The sequence below is a fragment of the Pezoporus flaviventris genome, unplaced genomic scaffold (assembly GCF_033815535.1).
Source record: "Pezoporus flaviventris isolate CSIRO_AGI_PZ_B2104156 unplaced genomic scaffold, CSIRO_AGI_Pfla_v1 ptg000031l, whole genome shotgun sequence".
NCBI classification, from domain to species: domain Eukaryota; kingdom Metazoa; phylum Chordata; class Aves; order Psittaciformes; family Psittacidae; genus Pezoporus; species Pezoporus flaviventris.
The window spans coordinates 57,662,373-57,680,132 of NW_026892579.1; the positions used below are offsets into that span (position 1 = coordinate 57,662,373).

General features: G+C 49.4%; 1 protein-coding gene across 3 annotated transcripts; it reads left to right on the plus strand.

Annotated features, from left to right (window-relative positions):
• The first annotated feature begins 2,485 nt into the window (after positions 1-2,485).
• On the plus strand, positions 2,486-15,443 carry LOC133273220 (uncharacterized). Of its 3 annotated transcripts, none has more exons than XM_061461405.1 (8): positions 2,486-3,139; positions 3,532-3,571; positions 9,827-9,892; positions 10,877-10,977; positions 11,555-11,619; positions 12,181-12,332; positions 12,412-12,564; positions 14,765-15,443. In XM_061461405.1, the coding sequence occupies exons 1-8, from the start codon at positions 3,008-3,010 to the stop codon at positions 15,082-15,084; spliced, it is 1,029 nt and encodes a 342-aa protein (XP_061317389.1). In that variant the 5' UTR covers positions 2,486-3,007; the 3' UTR covers positions 15,085-15,443. The 3 variants fall into 3 exon arrangements, with proteins under 3 accessions (XP_061317389.1, XP_061317387.1, XP_061317388.1); XM_061461403.1 differs by lacking the exons at positions 2,486-3,139; positions 3,532-3,571 and adding exons at positions 7,127-7,164; positions 7,830-8,903; XM_061461404.1 differs by lacking the exons at positions 2,486-3,139; positions 3,532-3,571 and adding exons at positions 7,127-7,164; positions 7,830-8,465.
• Positions 15,444-17,760: the final 2,317 nt, after the last annotated feature.

Here is a 17,760-nt window from a genome sequence, read left to right on the forward strand (position 1 = left end):
GCCACAGCTTCCTCGGGTGACAACTTTGATTTTAAAAAGAGAATAAAACCCACTATTGCCCAGTATGATTTTCGCTCTCTTTTCATGTAGCAATGCAATCACTAGGGGGAGGCAGATGGTAAATTTATCTATCCTAAGCTCTCAGCCTATTTATGTTGCCTTATAAACAACGGCAGAACAGTTGTAAGTAGGAGCTCCTCATACTCTGTGCTGCCTGGGGGGGGGGGAAATCTGAGCACTTGCTGAAGTCAGCTTGATTTTGGTGCCTCTTTGATGGACTTGCCCGCACCGGTGCTCCCCAAGGTGGCTGTGTGCCCTGCAGTGGCAATGGGCAGCCAAGGTGCCTCAGCAGCTTCAGAGCTGCCTGGCTGCTGAGGGTCGTGTTGGGTCCATTGGCTCATCCTGGGAGAGATTCACCCTCATCCCGATAAACTGGAAGCACAGGGGCTGGTAGAGAATCTGAAAACACAATTTTTGGCCTCAATGTGCAGAGTTTGTGCAACCTGGCGTGGGCCATTGTGAACATGCCAACGTGCTCACCTCCAGCAGACACGCTCAGCCCAGGCATCCCCAAAATAAACAAGAAAATCAGCAACGGCTGAGCATAAGGGTTTAGTCAAAAGGGCCAAACATCCTAATGGACAATTTATGTTTTTATGGAAACGCCCACAGTAAAACAAACAAAAGAAAGAGCTACCGAACTGTCATGTTCCAGCGGGATGGGGAGGAGAATCGGAAAAAAAGGTAGAAATTCATGGGTTGAGACATAAACAGTTTAATAATTGAAATAAAAGCAAAACATAATAATCATACAATAATAACAATAATAATTATGAAATAGAGGGAGAGAGGAAGGAATAAACCTTGCCTCCCCAAAAAAACATAAGTGATGCCCAGTACTATTGCGTAACACCGACTGACCAATACCCAGCTTGACCTGAGCTGCAATTAGTCCCTTCCCTCTAACTCCCCCCAGTTTATATACTGGGCATGATGTCTGTGGTGTGGAATACCCCTTTGGCTAGTTAGGATCAGGTCCTGTCTCTGCTTCCTCCCGGCTTCTTGTGCACTGGCAGAGCATGAGACTGAACAGTCCTTGATCAGGGTTAAGTGCTACTGAGCAACAACTAAAACATCAGTGTGTTATCAGCATTATTGTCATGCTAAAGCCAAAACACAGCCCTGCACCAGCAATCAGGACACTAACAAACAACCTCCACCTCCAAGCTAAAATTCCTCACTTAAATGCTTACATATCAGCAGAAAACTTGCCTTTACCACTTATTTCACCATTTCCGCTCCACCATCTGCTAAGCTAAAATGAAGCAAACGCTCCTGCTCTCCTTGTGAGCCGGATGATACTTAAGGGATCTCCCTGCTTCACAGCAGGGCATCCAGGATGCTTATCACAAGGAGGAGCTGGGGAACTACAGGTTTGTCAGCCTCACCTCAGTGCCAGGGAAGGTTAGGGAGCAGATCACCTCGAGTGCCATTACATGGCATGTACAGGACAATCCTGCTGTAGTGAGAATGGAGCGAGGTGTGGGTTGGTCTCTTCTCCCAAGTGACAAGCAATGGAATGAGAGAAAACAGCCTCAGGCTGTGCTAAGGGAAGCTTAGACTGGGTATTAGGAACACTTTCTTCCCCAAGAGAGTTGTCAAGCACTGGAACAGGCTGCCCAGGGAAGTGGTTGAGTCACCATCCCTGGAGATGTAGAGATGCAGCCCTTAGTGACATGGTTTAGTGGTGGGCTTGTCAATGTTAGGTTAACAGTTAGACTTGGTGATATGATTCTATCTATGATTCTATCTATCTTAACAGTCTTTTACAACCTAAATGATTCTATGAACCTACGGTAAGCATGGAGAAGGGTTTGCAGGTCTGTCCATACCTGTTTTACAGTGAGAAAGATTTGGGGTCTCTTTGGATGTGTAGTTACAGACAATTGGCCGTGGAAGGAGGTTTGTGCTGCTCCAAGAATTACAGCTTCTCACTGTTTTTTTGGCCAGTGACACCACACATGGGATGTGTGGAAAAGCTTAAAAACAGGGAGCTGGGATGCAGTTGCTTGCACCAACACTGCTGCAAACTCCAGGCTGGGGGGATGATCTGACACGCTGCTTGTTTCAACCCACAAAAAAATGGGTGTATTTGTCCCAGAACATCCATCAGCCTGTCAAGTTGTGATGACTTAGAAGAAAAAGAAGGATTTTGGTTTTTATTTTGCTAAATGGTGATTGACATTTTAAAAGGAATATTGTCAAAGCCGCATGTCAACCTGCCTAATTGCCTTATCTGCGTGGCCCCTAATGACAAGTTAGACAATTACAGCTGAAAGAATTTTAAGCACCTAATAATTTATACTTCATCACCTGGGCTATTTGCTTTCCACACTTCACTAAGTATAGACTAGGAGAGGAGCTGCTTGTGTTTCAGGGCAGTTTCACCTGTTTCACTCAGTCCTGCATCAGAACGGTGCAGCCTTAGGGGAAATCTCAGCCTTCAGCAGAAGCTGGTTAAAATGTTTTGATGAAAACATTAACTTTTACATTGGGGTTGTTTTTTTCCCTCCAGTAACTGAATCTTTCATTTTTTTCTTAAGAGAACAAGCAGCTTGGGCTCTGCTTCTGGGTCAGGTCAGGGTATCAGCATCACTTTAACTTCAGTTTATAGCGTTGTGCATTATAAATAGATAACACCTTCCCACCAAAACACCCAGCAAAGAAACGCTGGACAGTGAATTGAAAGAGCAGGCCTGTCCCTAATGAGTGAAAGCTGGCCTCATTTCATTGATTAGCTAATTGCTATCACAGGGGTAGCAGGGCAGTATATGAGTGAGTGGGCTCCCAGGCTGGTTCTTTTGCTGCAGGGATGTGTTTTGGAGAGGGGCTGGGAAAGTTGGTGATCCCACATTTATGTTGCCTGGGGGGTTACTTTAGGGAGAGAGAGGTTTTCTTTATTTCATTTGGGCTCATTTTGATGTTGTGTCTCTGATAAACCTCTGCCATGAAGCCTTTACCTTCCCCGATGCTTTTGGCCCTGCTCCTGGTACCTTGGGCCTGGGGGCTGGCTGCTGGCAGGCAGGTTCCTGGGGCGATGCTGAGGTCCCCCTGTAATGCTGCTGGTGCTGTCCGAGGGGTGAGTGATGGGAAGCAGGGACTCAGTTCCCTGCAGGGAGATCCCTCCCTTGGTTTGGCATCCTGCCTACTTACAAATTCTTCTCTCCTCTCTATGACCCCTATGTAGTAAAGCACAGCTGGACTTTGCTTGCTGTGTTTTGGGAGTGGTTTTGTATTGGTTGTGGTCTAATAGCATAAATCAGGTAATGCTTTTGGAGGTGGGAATATTTATTATCACATAGAAAAAGTGGGGTGGCCTAGGGGCTTGGTCCAAAGGCAAAACTCCAAGCTACCAGGACATGGTGGATTTTGTCCTCCCTTCACATTGGGCTTAGGTTGGGATCTCTCTGAGCAGCATTACAAGCATGGGCAGTGGTACTCGGGTTTGTTATAAGACTCTTCTCTTTATAGGTATGTGGATCCCCCTGGGAGTATCAGAAGGTTAAACCAGGTGAGGTAATTCTCAGACCAACTTTTTTTCTAAGCCTAAATCCTCCCCAAAACTTGCTGGGTACCTCAAGCCATGGTGTGGAAAACCAGGAGCAAAAACGTGGCCCTGAGGTGGAATGGAGAGGGAGGAGATGTGGTTGCTACCCAGTGCTGGGGGAGGGAAAAATCAGTGTTAGTGTGGGAGATAACATGTGCTGCTATCTTGTGGCTGCCAAACCCCTACTGCAGAGCAGGATCCTGGAGGCAGGAGCAATGTGCAGCAGTAAATCACTGTTAGGCAGCAATTAAAACAAGGAGTAAAAGTTCAGCCCAAACTTTAATTGTGCTCCTGTAGGGTAAACCTATCACTGGCTCGTGGCTCTTCTAGCTTTGAGATAGTGGTTTTGGAATATACCATATCACTTCCTGCCCAAGGGAAGGTGTTTCCCACTTTGAGGGCTGAATTAGCAATAGTGAGATGCTAACGTTGCTCATCCTGCTGGGGGTCTGAGGGCCTCTTGTTTGGCTGAACCCTTTAAGCAAAGGGGTTGAAAGCTCCTTAGGGAGCTCTATACACAGCTCAGCAGTGTATAGACAACAAATAGTGCCTCTGTGCCAAAACCAAAGGTAACAGCACACTCGTTGCTTGTGTAACTCATTCAGATGTGGCAATTCCTTAAGCCTTTAGCTTTGATCCCTAAATAATCCGACCCTGGAGATGGAAACCTGCCTCCCTGCAAGCAGTACTAACAGCATGGATGCGCTGGGACCTCTGCTCCTGCATGGCCACATCAGGGGATACTTAAAGGATGAGTGTGCCCTGCTCTGGGGTGGTAGCAGTGGGGGTACAGCCTGGCTCTCTGTGGGGCAAGAGGTGGTGGTGGCCAGGGCTTCCCCAGCTTCTGAGTATGCTGGAGCAGTAGATACAGGTGGGGCAAGCAGTGATGGGGAGGAGGTTTGGGGTAGGGTGCTGGCAGGCATGGATGGAAACAGTCCCTCAGGCTGGAAAGGATGGCAGTTTTAGGTGCACCCCAGGCTCATGTGTTGGTGCATGCCCAGGTGACCTCCCCGCTTTGACCCCAGGACCTGACATGGGATTTCTTGTGTGTTGTTCTGCTGATGCATTTCCATGTTTCCCAGACGGAAGCAGGAGGTAGCAAAATGGGGAGATAAGGGACCTTGAAAATACTTTGTGGAAGTAAGGAATAGTGATTCCGGGAAGTGGAGATGGAGAAAAACTTGAGGTTGTTGCTTCTTGTCTTCCAGGGTCAGAGTCTCCTTGGATATTGACATATGTGCCTATAAGGAGCTGCCACAGAGTCCTGAAGGGCAAGTATGGGGAGTTTTCTCCTCCAGTGTACCATGCTGATTCCCCCATAAACTTTTGGTGCAACTGGACAATCTGGGCAGGCACCAGACAGCATATAATAATTTATATTCAGGGCTTTGTCTCTGAGGAGGGTTGCAACAGAAATGAGGACAAAATCCTATTTGAAGGCGTTTCTTCACTGGTGGCAAACGGCGTGGTTTATGCTTGCTGGAAAAAGGAGACGCATGCTTTTGCCACCTTTGCCCAGGCTGTCCATGTCGTGTTGCTGAAGAGGCACTTGCCAAACCACAGAGATGCGCAATTTAAAGCAAAGTACTACATCTTCCAAGACCAGGAAGGTGAATCCTCCTCTAAAGATGATGTGATTTCTGAATCTCCTGCTCCAAAGCTTCCAAAGGAAGATAATGTTTTTCAGTCTGGCCTGCCTGAAAACCTGAGAGATGCGCTGGGCTCTAGAACCACACATAGCACCATGAGCCTTGGCAAGACCACTGTGCTAAGCAGTGCATTGATGCCCGGAAGAGGGATCACTTTGGATGCTACAGCTGTGGGAAGTCTGAGATGCTGCAAGGAAGCTCAAGGCAGAGGAACACCTGAGGGCATTGTCCCCACTGCAGCACAGGATACCTGGGGGCAGAGTCTCTCCGTGAGCGGGGACATCACCATGGGGTTTCATTATACCCACAGGCCTTCAAGCATGCTTTTGGAAACAACTTTGCTTGGTGCCTTGCAGGTAAAGGAGCCTTTTCTGCAGCCAGCAGGTGTGGGTCTGGAGAGCAGGCAGTCTGCCCTGCACCCTACCCTGGGGCCAAAAGATGTGGGAGACCTACAGTTTACTATTAAGCCAACATGCACGGGCTTGGCTGCCCTCTCACAGTCTTTGTCCCCTGGCAGAAGAGAAAGCAAAGATAGCACAGATACCACCATGTACCGACGGGTCAGTGCAGTCAGCTTAGAGAAGGCTGAAAGCCATCCTCAGTTGAGTGTCCCAACTGATGGCGCTGTGAGCAGTGATGCCGATGGCCTTGCAAAGGGCCTGATGCCCAGTCTGAGTAGCCCATATGAAGTGGTAAACAGGGACCACTCACATCTGCTGCCTGAGAGAAGCCAAGGATGCCAAAGCAGTTTAAGGGGCTTGTCCATGACCCAATCTGTGCTAGGAACAGCTGGCCTCCAACATACAAAACATGTGGATATTTCTCCCCTGGAAAGTTTTAGGGGCATTGTCAGGGAGGAAACAGCACTGCACCCCACAGTACCATGGGATATCCTGCAAGAGCATCCTCATCTGCATGGCCAGAGCAGTCACATCCTGAAGACGTCCCCTACAGACCCTGGGAGCCTCCTCCAAAATGCGCAAGCACACATTGGTCCCGCTGCTGAGAAAGCTCATGTGTCTTCCTTTGCTGTACAAAGCTGCCACCACCAAAGCGACAGAGCTGCACAGCCAGGGCTGGCTGTACCCCATTTGCCAATGGGGCTGGAGCATTCTCCTGCGGTCATGTCCGCCATAGGGACAGAAGCAACCCCTGCGCTGGTGGTCTCCTGCACAGCTCCAGTCCTTGCAGACTTTGGCTCTACTGATTTAATTCCTGAAGTTCCTTTTGCTCCAGAGCCTGTGTCCAAGCTGCTCTTCTCTCCACCAACTGCTTTGCATTCGGACCCTGTCAGTCTCAGGCAAAGGGTGGGCATCTCACAGGCTAGCCCAGGAGAACAGGAGATGCTCTCCCCTTCACCACCTCACCACCCACCAGTAGCCTCCGAACTGGGCACAGATGAGTCCAGCAGGCACCTCGGCCCTGGGATGCCAAAGCTGGTGCTGGGGGAGGCGGGTAGCCAGCAAGCAGAAACTTCAGCTTCTATGGCCTTGATGGACAGGGGTCCTTCCCCAGCCTCCATCACTGTCCCAAGGCCTGATGTGGGGCTTCCTCGGCCTGAGGACCATGCGAGCAGCGGCTATGGGGTGGCACCAACTTCCCTACCTGGTGCCTGGGAAGCAAGGAGAGCAGAGAACGTGATGCCTGTGCGTTGTCAGGGCATGGCTGGTAATGACAAACTGGCTTCTGCCTCCATCCTCAGGGGAGTTAAAGTGCAGAAAACCATAGAAGCTCCTCAAGGGCATGCAGAGGAGGGGAGAAATGCCTCCTCCAGCACCACTCCTGCACACCCTGCTCCTTCCGTAGCCCCGAGGGGAGAAACACTGTCAAGAGGCCAAAAGCCACAGGAGCCCTCCGATGCATCTGGAAACAGTCGGATGCCAGGAGGACAGCAAGAGAAACATGCTGGTAGGTCTCACAGTACTTTGTATCTTGGCATAAGCCATCTTTAGAAGGCAGGAGAACTTGGTGGGGGCAAGGATGAGGCTGTGTCTTTCGCCTGCAGTCCCTCCCTGGCAGTCATTACCTGCTGTCTGCCCACTGTCATGGGCAGAACAGACTAGGGGATATTGGTTTAATTTGTTACCATGCAAATCAGAGCAACAAGAAATAAAACCAAATCTTTAAACCTCTTCCCCCACCACTCCCTTCTTCCCAGCCTCAACTTCACTCCCGAATTCCTCCCCCAGCGTCAGGACAGGGAATGGGGGTTGCAGTCAGTTCGGCACATGTTGACTCCTTCCTTGCCATGGAAACCCAATATAGGAAGATTTCCAGCAAGTGGTCTTTTGGCCAAACCTCTGTGGGAAGCAAACCCACATAATTCCAGCTGCTGGAGGCTGGATGGGCTGTGAGGGGCCAGACCCTTGCAGAGCAGCTGGGGTCCAGGTTCAGCTCTGATTGTGGAGCTGAGATGTGGCTCCAGGGGCTACAACTATAGAAATCTTGCACTGAGAGAGGGTCTGAAGTGGGGCTTTTTCTGTGTTAACTTGCAGCACCCTGTATGTGTGATAGCCATATCCTGGTGCACACAGTAGCTGCTGACCATGTCTCTCTTCTGTTTCATGTGTCAGAGCTTGGACCTCCCTGGACAATGGAGTACTTCCCCATCAGGAGCTGCCACCTTGTCTTTCAGAACAGGTCTGGGATGTTCTACCTGCCGCTGCATTCTGACATTAAAACCAACATCTGGTGTAACTGGACCATCTGGGCAGGCCCCCAGAAGCACATTGTCATCTATGTCCAGGGGTTCCATGGGAGTGACGGCTGCGGCAAGAACCATGACAAGATCATCTTCCAGGGCATCTCATCGAGTGTGGAAACCAAAGTGGTGTATGCCTGTCAAAGCCGAGGCACCCTGATCTTTGCTACGCAAGCTGCTGCAGTCCATGTGCTGTTTCTGTCAGGGAGTGGTTCCCCAAGGCATGAATACAGATCTTTTAAAGGACAGTATTATGTGTTCAGAGACTCTGAAACCATGGGCTCTTCAAATGACACCATAGCTACCAGAGAGCCCATCCAGGAGACCTCTAAGAAAGAGGGCTGGAAGACAGCAGTGACAAAAGGTCGATTGCCCATGCTGAGAGCCTCTGCAAGCCCATCAGCTATACCTGTTGGTGGCAGGACCCAGCCTGAGCTTGTGAGCACAGATGGAGAGACCCAACACTCTCCTGTTCTTATGGAAGATGCTCAGTATGGTGCTAACCTCAGTGAGTATGATCAGGTGTGGGATGAAACCAAGCTGCAAAGGAGCCTTGAGGATAGTGGCACTGAGGGCAGAGAAACTGAAGCTGACATGCTGGTGGAGCAAGCTCCATCTGGGCAAGGTGCTGGGTGTAAAGCTGAGCCATCCGCTTTGGAGGCTGCAAAGCGGGATGTAGAGTCGGTGTCTGCTCCAGTCACCACAGCAGGTGCCCCTTCCTCAGAGGTGCCCAGCAGCAGTGCAGGTCTCCTTGCCAAACCATCTAGCCTGGATCAGGCCAGCAGCAGCCTGTCGGATGGAGTGGCTGCTGCTGCACATCTCACACAGACACCAGTGCTGGAAGAGCCACTGCTAAACACAAGTACAAAACCTCCTCTCTACCCCTCTCCTGGTGTGAATGCTGGAGATACGGTGTCTCTGGGAGAAAGCACGGAAGAGTTCTTTGGTAAGGTGTTTTTTGGGTTATTTGTGGCTGAACTGGCGCCTGACACTGTGCAGTATCTGTCTCCAGTGATGCAGTGCTCTCATAACATGGCTGTTGCCTTCAGCTGGTCCATGTGATATCACTGACTCCTTCTATATCCAAGAAAGGTAGTACTTGAGAAGACATAGGATTATTTGTTGTAATTTGGGCATCTATGGGATGATGCTCCTCTTAACAGAGACAGGCTAGTTTCCAGCCCAAGTGCTTTGAGGAGCCAGCCTCTCAGCTGTGACTTTACAACCAAAGCAAACTGTGGCTGCTCATTTTGGTTTTAAACAGCTCTGGCTTGTATTGATTCCTATGGCTGTAGCCTATGGCACAGTGGTCCTAGCTATGACAAATGAGTTTGAGCTCTGGAAGTTGGGGGGTGGAGGGCGGGAAGGCTTTTGTCTCCTAAGAAAGTTTGATAGTAGACTTCTTCATAGAAATATTTAGCCACCCATACCTACTAATTTCTGTCTGAAGGTAGAATAGGTTCTCAATTGGTCTTTCCTCCCCTCCAAACTGCTCTTGTAGATGTGGAGGAGTTTATTTAGCTCTTTTGAAGTTGCTGGCATTTAATACACAAGCTGCTTTGCTTCATCAGTGTCCAAGGCAGCTCTGTTGGTTGTAGGAGCTTTGGTGTGGCTTCACAGGGATAACGTTTCATTCACCTTCAGGAGCAGACGTTAGGTTTATTGGGATCACATCTTCCAAAAAGCACTTCCTACTGTACAGTACATGTTATTTAGAGCTTGATGTTTAATTTCAGCAGAAAGAATACAGGGAGAAGCTGGCACATGGCACTCTTGTTGCAAAGTGATACATACCTTATGTACTTCCCCCCACACACCCTTACCAATACACTGAGGTTAGCAGCCTGATTCTTTTCCTTGCTCTGACAGATCTGGCTTCTGCCCTGGCATCTCTGGAGAACAGCACAGCACTGCAATCCCAGCACCATCCCGGAGGTGAGCAATGCAGAGTTATGCATGTCTTAAAACCCTGCCCTAAGCTCAGTGCTGATTGGTGTGGTGCATGGATGTCACCTCTCCTTAGGTTTAGAAACCAGTGCAGGGTGATTCTGAGTCATTGAAGATTTTAAGATATCACTGCAATCCCACGGTTGTGCTTTGGCCACCTTGAATGTACCCTGGAGAAACCCCAGCTCACGTGCTAAACCTGGTATAAATGTTGGCTTGTTTGAGTTCAAGCTTTCCTCATTGGCTGGTTAAAGGACATTTTTCTACGGTGAATGAGCCTCAATTGCTCCAATACACTCCAATAGGTGTCTCATGACTACCTGGATCAGAAACCTGCAGCTCTTTCTGCTCCTCAGGCCAGGGAGAGAAGCAAAACCCCTTTATGGGAACATTAGCAACTGAGCAGCATAGTACTGGGCTTATTTGGCAGAGCAAGCCACAGAAATAGCTTGCAAAAAGGAGTCAATACAGAAGGAGCCTGAGGATTGAACAGGAGAAATATTGCTGAATAAATAGGCTTTAAACAGCAGACCTGGCAAATCTGTGCCAGCCTGGATTCAGTCAGACCACAGCAGTTTATCTAAGCTGATCCCAGATACAGGTGAGAAATCGCATTTTAGACTCTATCAGAAATTACAGTGATTCCTTTGAGAAGGATACTAGCTGAAGAAATGTGAATGTGATTGGATATACATTAATGCTCTGAACTTTTCTCAATACTTTTTGGTATTCAATTAAAGGTCAGTTCTAGTATTCATCACTGAGCATTACCTAAGGTTTCCTTTCACCTAGTACTCAACAACTTGTTCTACCTGAAGCACAGCCTCTGACAATACCCACGTGGCACTGACTTACACAAGCACGTCCTTGTGGAGCTATTCTGCTTGTGTCCGTTTAAAGGACTAACTCATTTAAGGAGCCTGTTAGTGTTATACGGACTTAAACATGCTAGGATCTTGTGTCTTCTGGTAGATGTGCTGTTTGAAGTAACTATTGAAATCAAACCCAAGGACTGGATTCCTCATGGTGGAAGTGAGCTCCAAAAGGGTCTTCTTGAACCTATGAAGAGCTATGTAAGTCTGGGTGTGAGGAAGGAGAGAAAAACAAATGTGATATCCTAAATCTTTAACTAGAAGAGACCATGCTGTGCCCTTTATTACAGGGATTTTCTGTCAAAGCCATGTGATGAACCAGCATCTGAGGCCAATGCTGATGCCCTGGCAGGTTGCCTGGCTGGTGTTAGCTGCAGCCCCTTCATAGCGTTGTGCCATTGCAAGGTGGTGGAGAAGCACTGCAGAGACAGGGTTATAACCAGTGGAGGGCTGGAACTCGCCTCTGATAATGGGGCAGCTTGAGGCCAAAGCCTAAATATGTTAGCACCCAAACTCTTACCTGGGACTACTATTGCCCTTCTTTTTTCCCAAATGACCTTGTGTGTTGTGGAGGTTGAGCTGAAGCTAAGCAGATGGGAACAGTTAGTATTCTCCTTAGAGAAAAGGCTCAGAGCAGTGCGCTATGGGACATCTAACGCATCCCATATGGCTTGTGAAGGGGAAGAGCAAGGCAGGGGGGTAGACTGAGAAAAACTGTTTACTGCCATTCTCCTGCCCATCAAACATCAAATCAGCACTGGTGTCTGTTCCTTTGCAGATCCAGGAGAACCTGAAACTTCCTGCTAACAGAGTCAATGAACTAAAGCTAAAGGAAATCAAAAGGTAGGGCTACTGCTCTGCTGATGGCTTGGCAGCTATAACCTGACTGCTATAACCTGCAATATTGCTTAGGTAGTATTGCTTAGGCTTGGCTCCTGATTCTCCTTCCCCTTGCAGAGATCCAGGCTTGCTCCTCTCCTGTGGGCTGTAACTTCTCCTGAAAGTAGGAAAAAAAAATCATTTTCTAGAGGAAAGATGATGAAAAATAATGTTTAGTGTTGGCTAGTATCTTTATACATTTAAGAGGGATTTAAACTCTGGGGAAGATGAGGATCTTCACACCTGCCATGGTGCTATCAGTTTCCACGCTTTGTTGAGGCTGACCTGGGGCTGCAGATTGCCATTACAAATTGCTTTATGCAAACAGCTAATCACTTCAGCCTAGCTCCGAGTGAGGACCATTACCATGCTTTCCTTTATGCCTTGGTCCAAGTGCAAAGCCGCCTCTTGTCACAAATCATCTTTGCAAGAGCCTGCAGCACCATGATCTAATACAAGTAGGTAGAAGATCTAAATGGGCTTTCATAGCTGGGCCTGGTGGTGATGTTTTCCTCCTGCCTGCAGGACGAGCGATGCCAACCTGCTGCTCACCTTCTGGCTGCATCTGAAGCCGGAGGACAGGAACATGTCTCTGCTCCTGCACTCCCAGCTGGAGGACCTACTTGGCTCCTCAGCAGGAGCAGAGAATCTGCACCTTGTTTCACTGTTCGTTGAAGGTGGGTGTTTCACTTCGCTGGGGTAAACCTTTTTATGCCAAACCTGACTCGACTTACAGCACCTATTCCCCTGTTACAGATGTGAATGAGTGCAGTGCTGGGGTTGGACTCTGCGGGGAGGAGGCAGAGTGCTTCAATGGTGTGGGCACGTACCTCTGCCGCTGCAAGAAGGACTATGAAGATCATTCCCCCACCAAGTCTGGCACCCTCTGCGTCCCTGCTGCACAATCAGGTAGAGGACAAAGTAGCAGCTCTGCTTTCTCCTGCAGCTGGGTGCTTTTCTTGTGTGTGTGTGTGTAACTTGTGCAGCATCACTCTTGCCACATGCAGCCTGGAGCAAGCACCTAAGGATAAGGGGCTCTCTCTGTGACTGTGCCTCTGCTAATGTGTTTTGCATGTGATGCTTAAAAATGGCACTGCTACTGGAGTGGTGGCTTTAGATGTCCATGCCTGGTATGGGAAGGATATATAATATCTTTGCAAGGCAGTTCCTAGCTGTTGGTCCCCTTATGCCTCCTCCCTCAGCTTTAGGAGTTCTTCCTTAGCAGTTCTGCTCAGATATGAGCAGACTGGGAGGCAAATGTGATCCTTTCAGAAAGTAAGAGGAGGGTGGAAAAGTGAAGCTTAGGCAGCATAGGTACCTAAGTTAGAAGGAGAGCCTTGTACTCAAAGGAGAAATGGCCTTTCCCAGGCTCCAAAGGCATCGGCTTTCAGAGGTCAGCCGAGATAAGCCTCCAAGGAGCAACCTGCATCACTTAACTGTGTCAGGTTAAAGTCTTGCTGCTTGTTGGGTGTAATTCAGTGTGAGATCTGTGCTCCCAAGAGCTCTCCTGAGTGTGCCTGGACATTTAAGGGAGTGCTGTCACTTTTGGGTTCCTCAATACAATGGAGGTCTACAAGGATGAGGGACTAGAGCATCTCTCCTGTGAGGAAAGGCAGAGAGAGCTGGGACTGTTTAGCTTGGAGAAGAGAAGTCTCAGGAGGATCTTACTGATGTATATTGATATCTCAAGGGAGGGTGCAAAGAAGACAGAGCCAGGCTCTTCTTGGTGATGCCCAGTGACAGGACCAGAGGCAGTAGGAACAAAGTGAAACATGGGATGCTCTTCCTGAGTATCAGGAAACACTTGCTGTTATTTTTACTGTGAAGGTGACTGAGCACTAGCACAGGTTGCCTGGTGAGGTTTTGGAGTCTCCATCCTTGGAGATACCAAACAACTGTCCCACCTCAGCCCTTCTGTGATTCTTCCTCCCGCTCGAGGGAGGCTGTGGATGGAAACTCTTGGTACAGCTCATGCTCCCTGGGAGCAGTGAGTTGATGTGACAGCCAGCACCTGAACCTGGAGCTTAGCCTGGAGTATTTAACAGATGTTTAAATACTGGTAACAGCCCATGGTGTTTGCTGCTGTACTCTGTTCACTGGCTTTGTTGGCACTTCCAATTATAGCCTCTCCATGAGCCATAGCCTCCCTTTCCCCAGTCTGCTACTTTCTCTGCACCAGGGTTACAACTTGGCACATGTGAGCCTCTATTCCCCAAGACCTGCATCTTCTGGCCCTGATTGCTCAGAGCTTGCTGCTATAAGCAGAGTGTGGACAAGGGTGATTTATGAGTTACCTCTGCTGTAACTGATGTGATCAGCAAACCTGGTTGCTCCTCGGAGTGCCCTGTGCTCTCCTGGCACACTGTGTAGATCTTGGTGAGAAAGGCATTGATGTGTTTACCCCAGCTCTCCCCTGACATATTTGACACAAGGCTAAGCAGATGGCATGTGGTGCTTGCCTGTAATCAGAGCTGGCTAATGCAGTCTTGCAGAGTAATATGTCCTGCTAGACTGAAAGCAGCAATATTCTGCAATATGTACTCAAAACACTGCTGCTACTTTACCAAAACTACTTCTCATCCCTGCAGCATTGGAAGTGGCTTAAACCTGAATGTGACTTTGCAGCCAAATTGCATTTCTCCTCAATTCTCCCAGCTCCAAATTCATTAACCAGTTATGTAGTCCAAGCCTACCCAGGTCAGCTGGATGTTGTTCTATTAAGATAGAAATAATATGATAAATACATATTTATCCCTTTGGTCATGGAGAGGATCCCTTCACGTCTGTATGGGAATGGTAGCAGGTCTTTTAGCTTGCATGTAGCTGCACACGGGTTTGGCCATAGCTTTGCTCTAGGGTAGCACCAGCCCTGTGCTGCTCCTGCAGGCTGGCTGTTGATCTAAATATTTCTTTGGGATGGAGGTTTGGGAGAGATGCTCTGCCCCAGAGACAGTCATGAGGGTTTATTCAGGGCCGCAGGGGAGATGTTGACCCTGCTGGATGAGCATCCACAGCACTTGAGCACTGTGGTCATGATGTGGGGGACTTTGTGAGCACAGTAGAGACCACTTGGGGCAAGCAGGATGAGGCCATGGCCCTTCTCTTGCAGGGATCAGTTTCTTCCTCCGCCACGGCGACATCCTGGTGGGTGCAGCCATCATGGCTACCCTGTCAATGCTGGTGGCTGCAGGTGTCCTGTGCAGGGCAGCCATGCGGGGCCGGCACCCCAGGAGGAGCCTGAGCCCTGAGGAGCCCCCAGCGAGGGCTGCAGAGGAGCCGGTGATGGAGCTGCATGATCTGGGGCAGTGCCTGCGCCTTGACCCCTTCCAGCTGAAGCTGCGGGCCAGGCCCCCTGAATGGCTCTGGGCTGCCCGGGTCCACCCTGCCCAGGAGTACCAGGTGTTCCTGGAGCAGTCCCCCCAGCTCTGAGGGGGTCCCGGGGCTCCCTCAAACCCCCTTATGGCCCTGGTGACCTGTGCTGTCACTCCTGCCTTCCCCAGCTGACACAAGCCACTGGCTGTGTGAATGAGCCCTTCTGGTGTGTTTTATGGACCATAAATGTCCCATCACAGTCTTCCTTGTCTCGTGGTTTAATTTTTAATACTCACCTAGCTTGGAGAACAAAGTGCGTGTTCCACACTGCTGTGCATCTTCTCCTGACTTAGCCTGTATGAGAGCGGTGCAGAGCTGTCAGCGCACGGAAATTAAACACTTTTTTAAGGAAAAAAAAAACGCAAATGAGATATTTTCGTGTTTAGTTTAAGAGATTAAAAGTTATTTTGCATCTGCACTCAATGCTGCCTGCTTTCCCCTGTCCCTGAGGCAGAACTCTACGGGAAGCCCTGGCGTGACCTAAGGATCTGGGGCTGGGGGGCTTCTAGGCTGCGTGAGGAGCACCCCCAGAGCTTCACTTAGTGTTCTGGGGAGACTCCTGACCAGATTATGGCACATGGATCTCCTGTCACTGAATGATGGGGATAGCATCCTTGGTTCTTGCATGGATGCTGGTTGCTGCTAGCTGCGAAAAGCACCACTGCCAAGTAAATCCTCCTCTGGCAGTAAAGCACAGTTGTGTCCCCAGCTTGTCCTGCAGCTGAAGGCTATAACTTCTCTATTTGCTCAGTTTAGGGCTTTTAAAATTGGAACGACTTTTGTTCATTTTTCCCCCGTGTGAAGATGTGTGGATGGTGTGGTGGCAAATGTCCCACTGGAGGGCACTGTCTGCCACCAAAACCCAACAAGGGCTGCTGCTGCAGGGCTATACCCCTGCACGCTGGCCTGGGCAGCGGCTGCCAGATGTGAGGCACAGCTGGAGCTGGTGGTCCCCCAGTGAAAACAGGACTAGTTAGTGCAGCTCGTGGATAGTCTCTTTGCACTTGTTAAGCAGGTTTGGCCAAGATGTGCTAAGGAAGCGCGGGCTGACCGAAGCAGCTCCCACCACCGTCAGTGTGCCCGGCTCAGTGAGCTTTAAAGCGGCTGGAAAGGGCCCTGCTGTGTTTCTCTGCAGGGAAGGGGTGAGGATGCTGGTGAAGGAGGAAAAAGGGACCCCAGGGATTTCCTTAGAGTAACTATTTTCCATCCTTTCCCCCTAAAAAGCAATACCTATAACTCGTCTGTTGAATCATGGGAGGAGCAATACGTACAGCATGGAGGTGGATATGAAAAGGGCAGGGACTGCAGTATAAATTGGGGCACTATAAATGCCAGTGTGTGCAGGTGAGAGGAAAAAAAAAAACAGGTGAGAACGTGCTGCTTGCACTGAGATGATAAAAACCAGAGCATCCCTGGTGCTTGGCTGGCTGCTGTGGTGCCCCTTGGGTGAGGGACAGTGTGGCTCTCCAGTAACAGGCTCATCCAAAGCAGTTGATGCTGATGGGGTCCTCCTGCCTGCAGAGATATGCAAAGTAGAATGAATACTCCCTGCACACACTTCCTCAACAGCAGCACTTCGGTGCTGTTTAGTGCCATCCAGGTTTGGGTACCGATAAGGTTTAGACAAAAATAGGTCTCCCCAAGTGTCCTGGGTTCAGCAGTAGCAGTCATGTTTTTTTTTCTTTGTGTTAGCTGGTGCAGTGCTGTGTTTTGACTTCTAGTTTTGAGAACAGCGTTGGTGAAGCCGATGTTTTCGGTTGTTGCTAAGTGATGTTTACCCTGACCAAGGACTCTGTGAGGCTCATGCTCTGCCAGGGAGGAGGGAAAGCTGTGAGGAAGCAGAGACGGGGCGCCTGACCCGGGCTAGCCGGGGAGGTATTCCATACCACAGCACGTCATGCCCGGGGTGGGGGGTAACTGGGAGTTACCCGGAAGGACAGGAGCTTCCGGGTGGAACTCGTTTTCTTGGCCGGTGGTATCGTATTCTCTTCCCTTGTTATTTTCCCTTATCATTGTTTTAGCTGATAGTAGCGGTGGTGATTTGTTGCTGGACTGTTCTTGTCTCAACCCGTAGGAGTTGCACTCTCTCGATCCTCCTCCCCGTTCCTCCGGGAGCGGGGAAGGGGAGAGCCCCGGTGCAGGGAGGGGGGGGGGGGAGACGAACACGGACCTTGATTGTTGTCAGCTTGGCACCACTCACTGGGAGTGAGTGAACAAGTTACCTGACTGGGTTTAAACCACGACAGTTCTTTTTGGCGCCCAACGTGGGGCTGGTATGGGGAAAAGGGGTAGAACTGCCTCTTAGCAATTGTTTCTGAAGGAAGGCACTGTTGAAGGACTTGGTACAAGAAGAGAAAGGTTTCCAGATGATCTAAACTAATGATGGTGTCACTTTCTCTTCCCATTCCTCAGTCTCTCCATGCACTGGTGTTTCTTATGCTGGATGTGGATGTAGAAATAGATTCTCAGTCCCCTTCCTCCTTCCTTTTGAGTCTCTGCAGTTTTCAGCTGTGTTCTTGGTTTGCCAGCTGTTACTGTAGGCCTCTGTGTGGTTGTGTGACTGTGAAGTGACTATGGGCCACTTTAGGTTGAAATAGCTTAGGAAATACACATTTCTCCTGGAAATGAAATGCCATCTCATTCTCAAGAAGGACAATGAATAAAGGTCATGTGCTGGTCAAGAAGACGTTCTGTCCACTTCCCACTTCCCAGCCCTTAGGGTTTGGTTGCTTT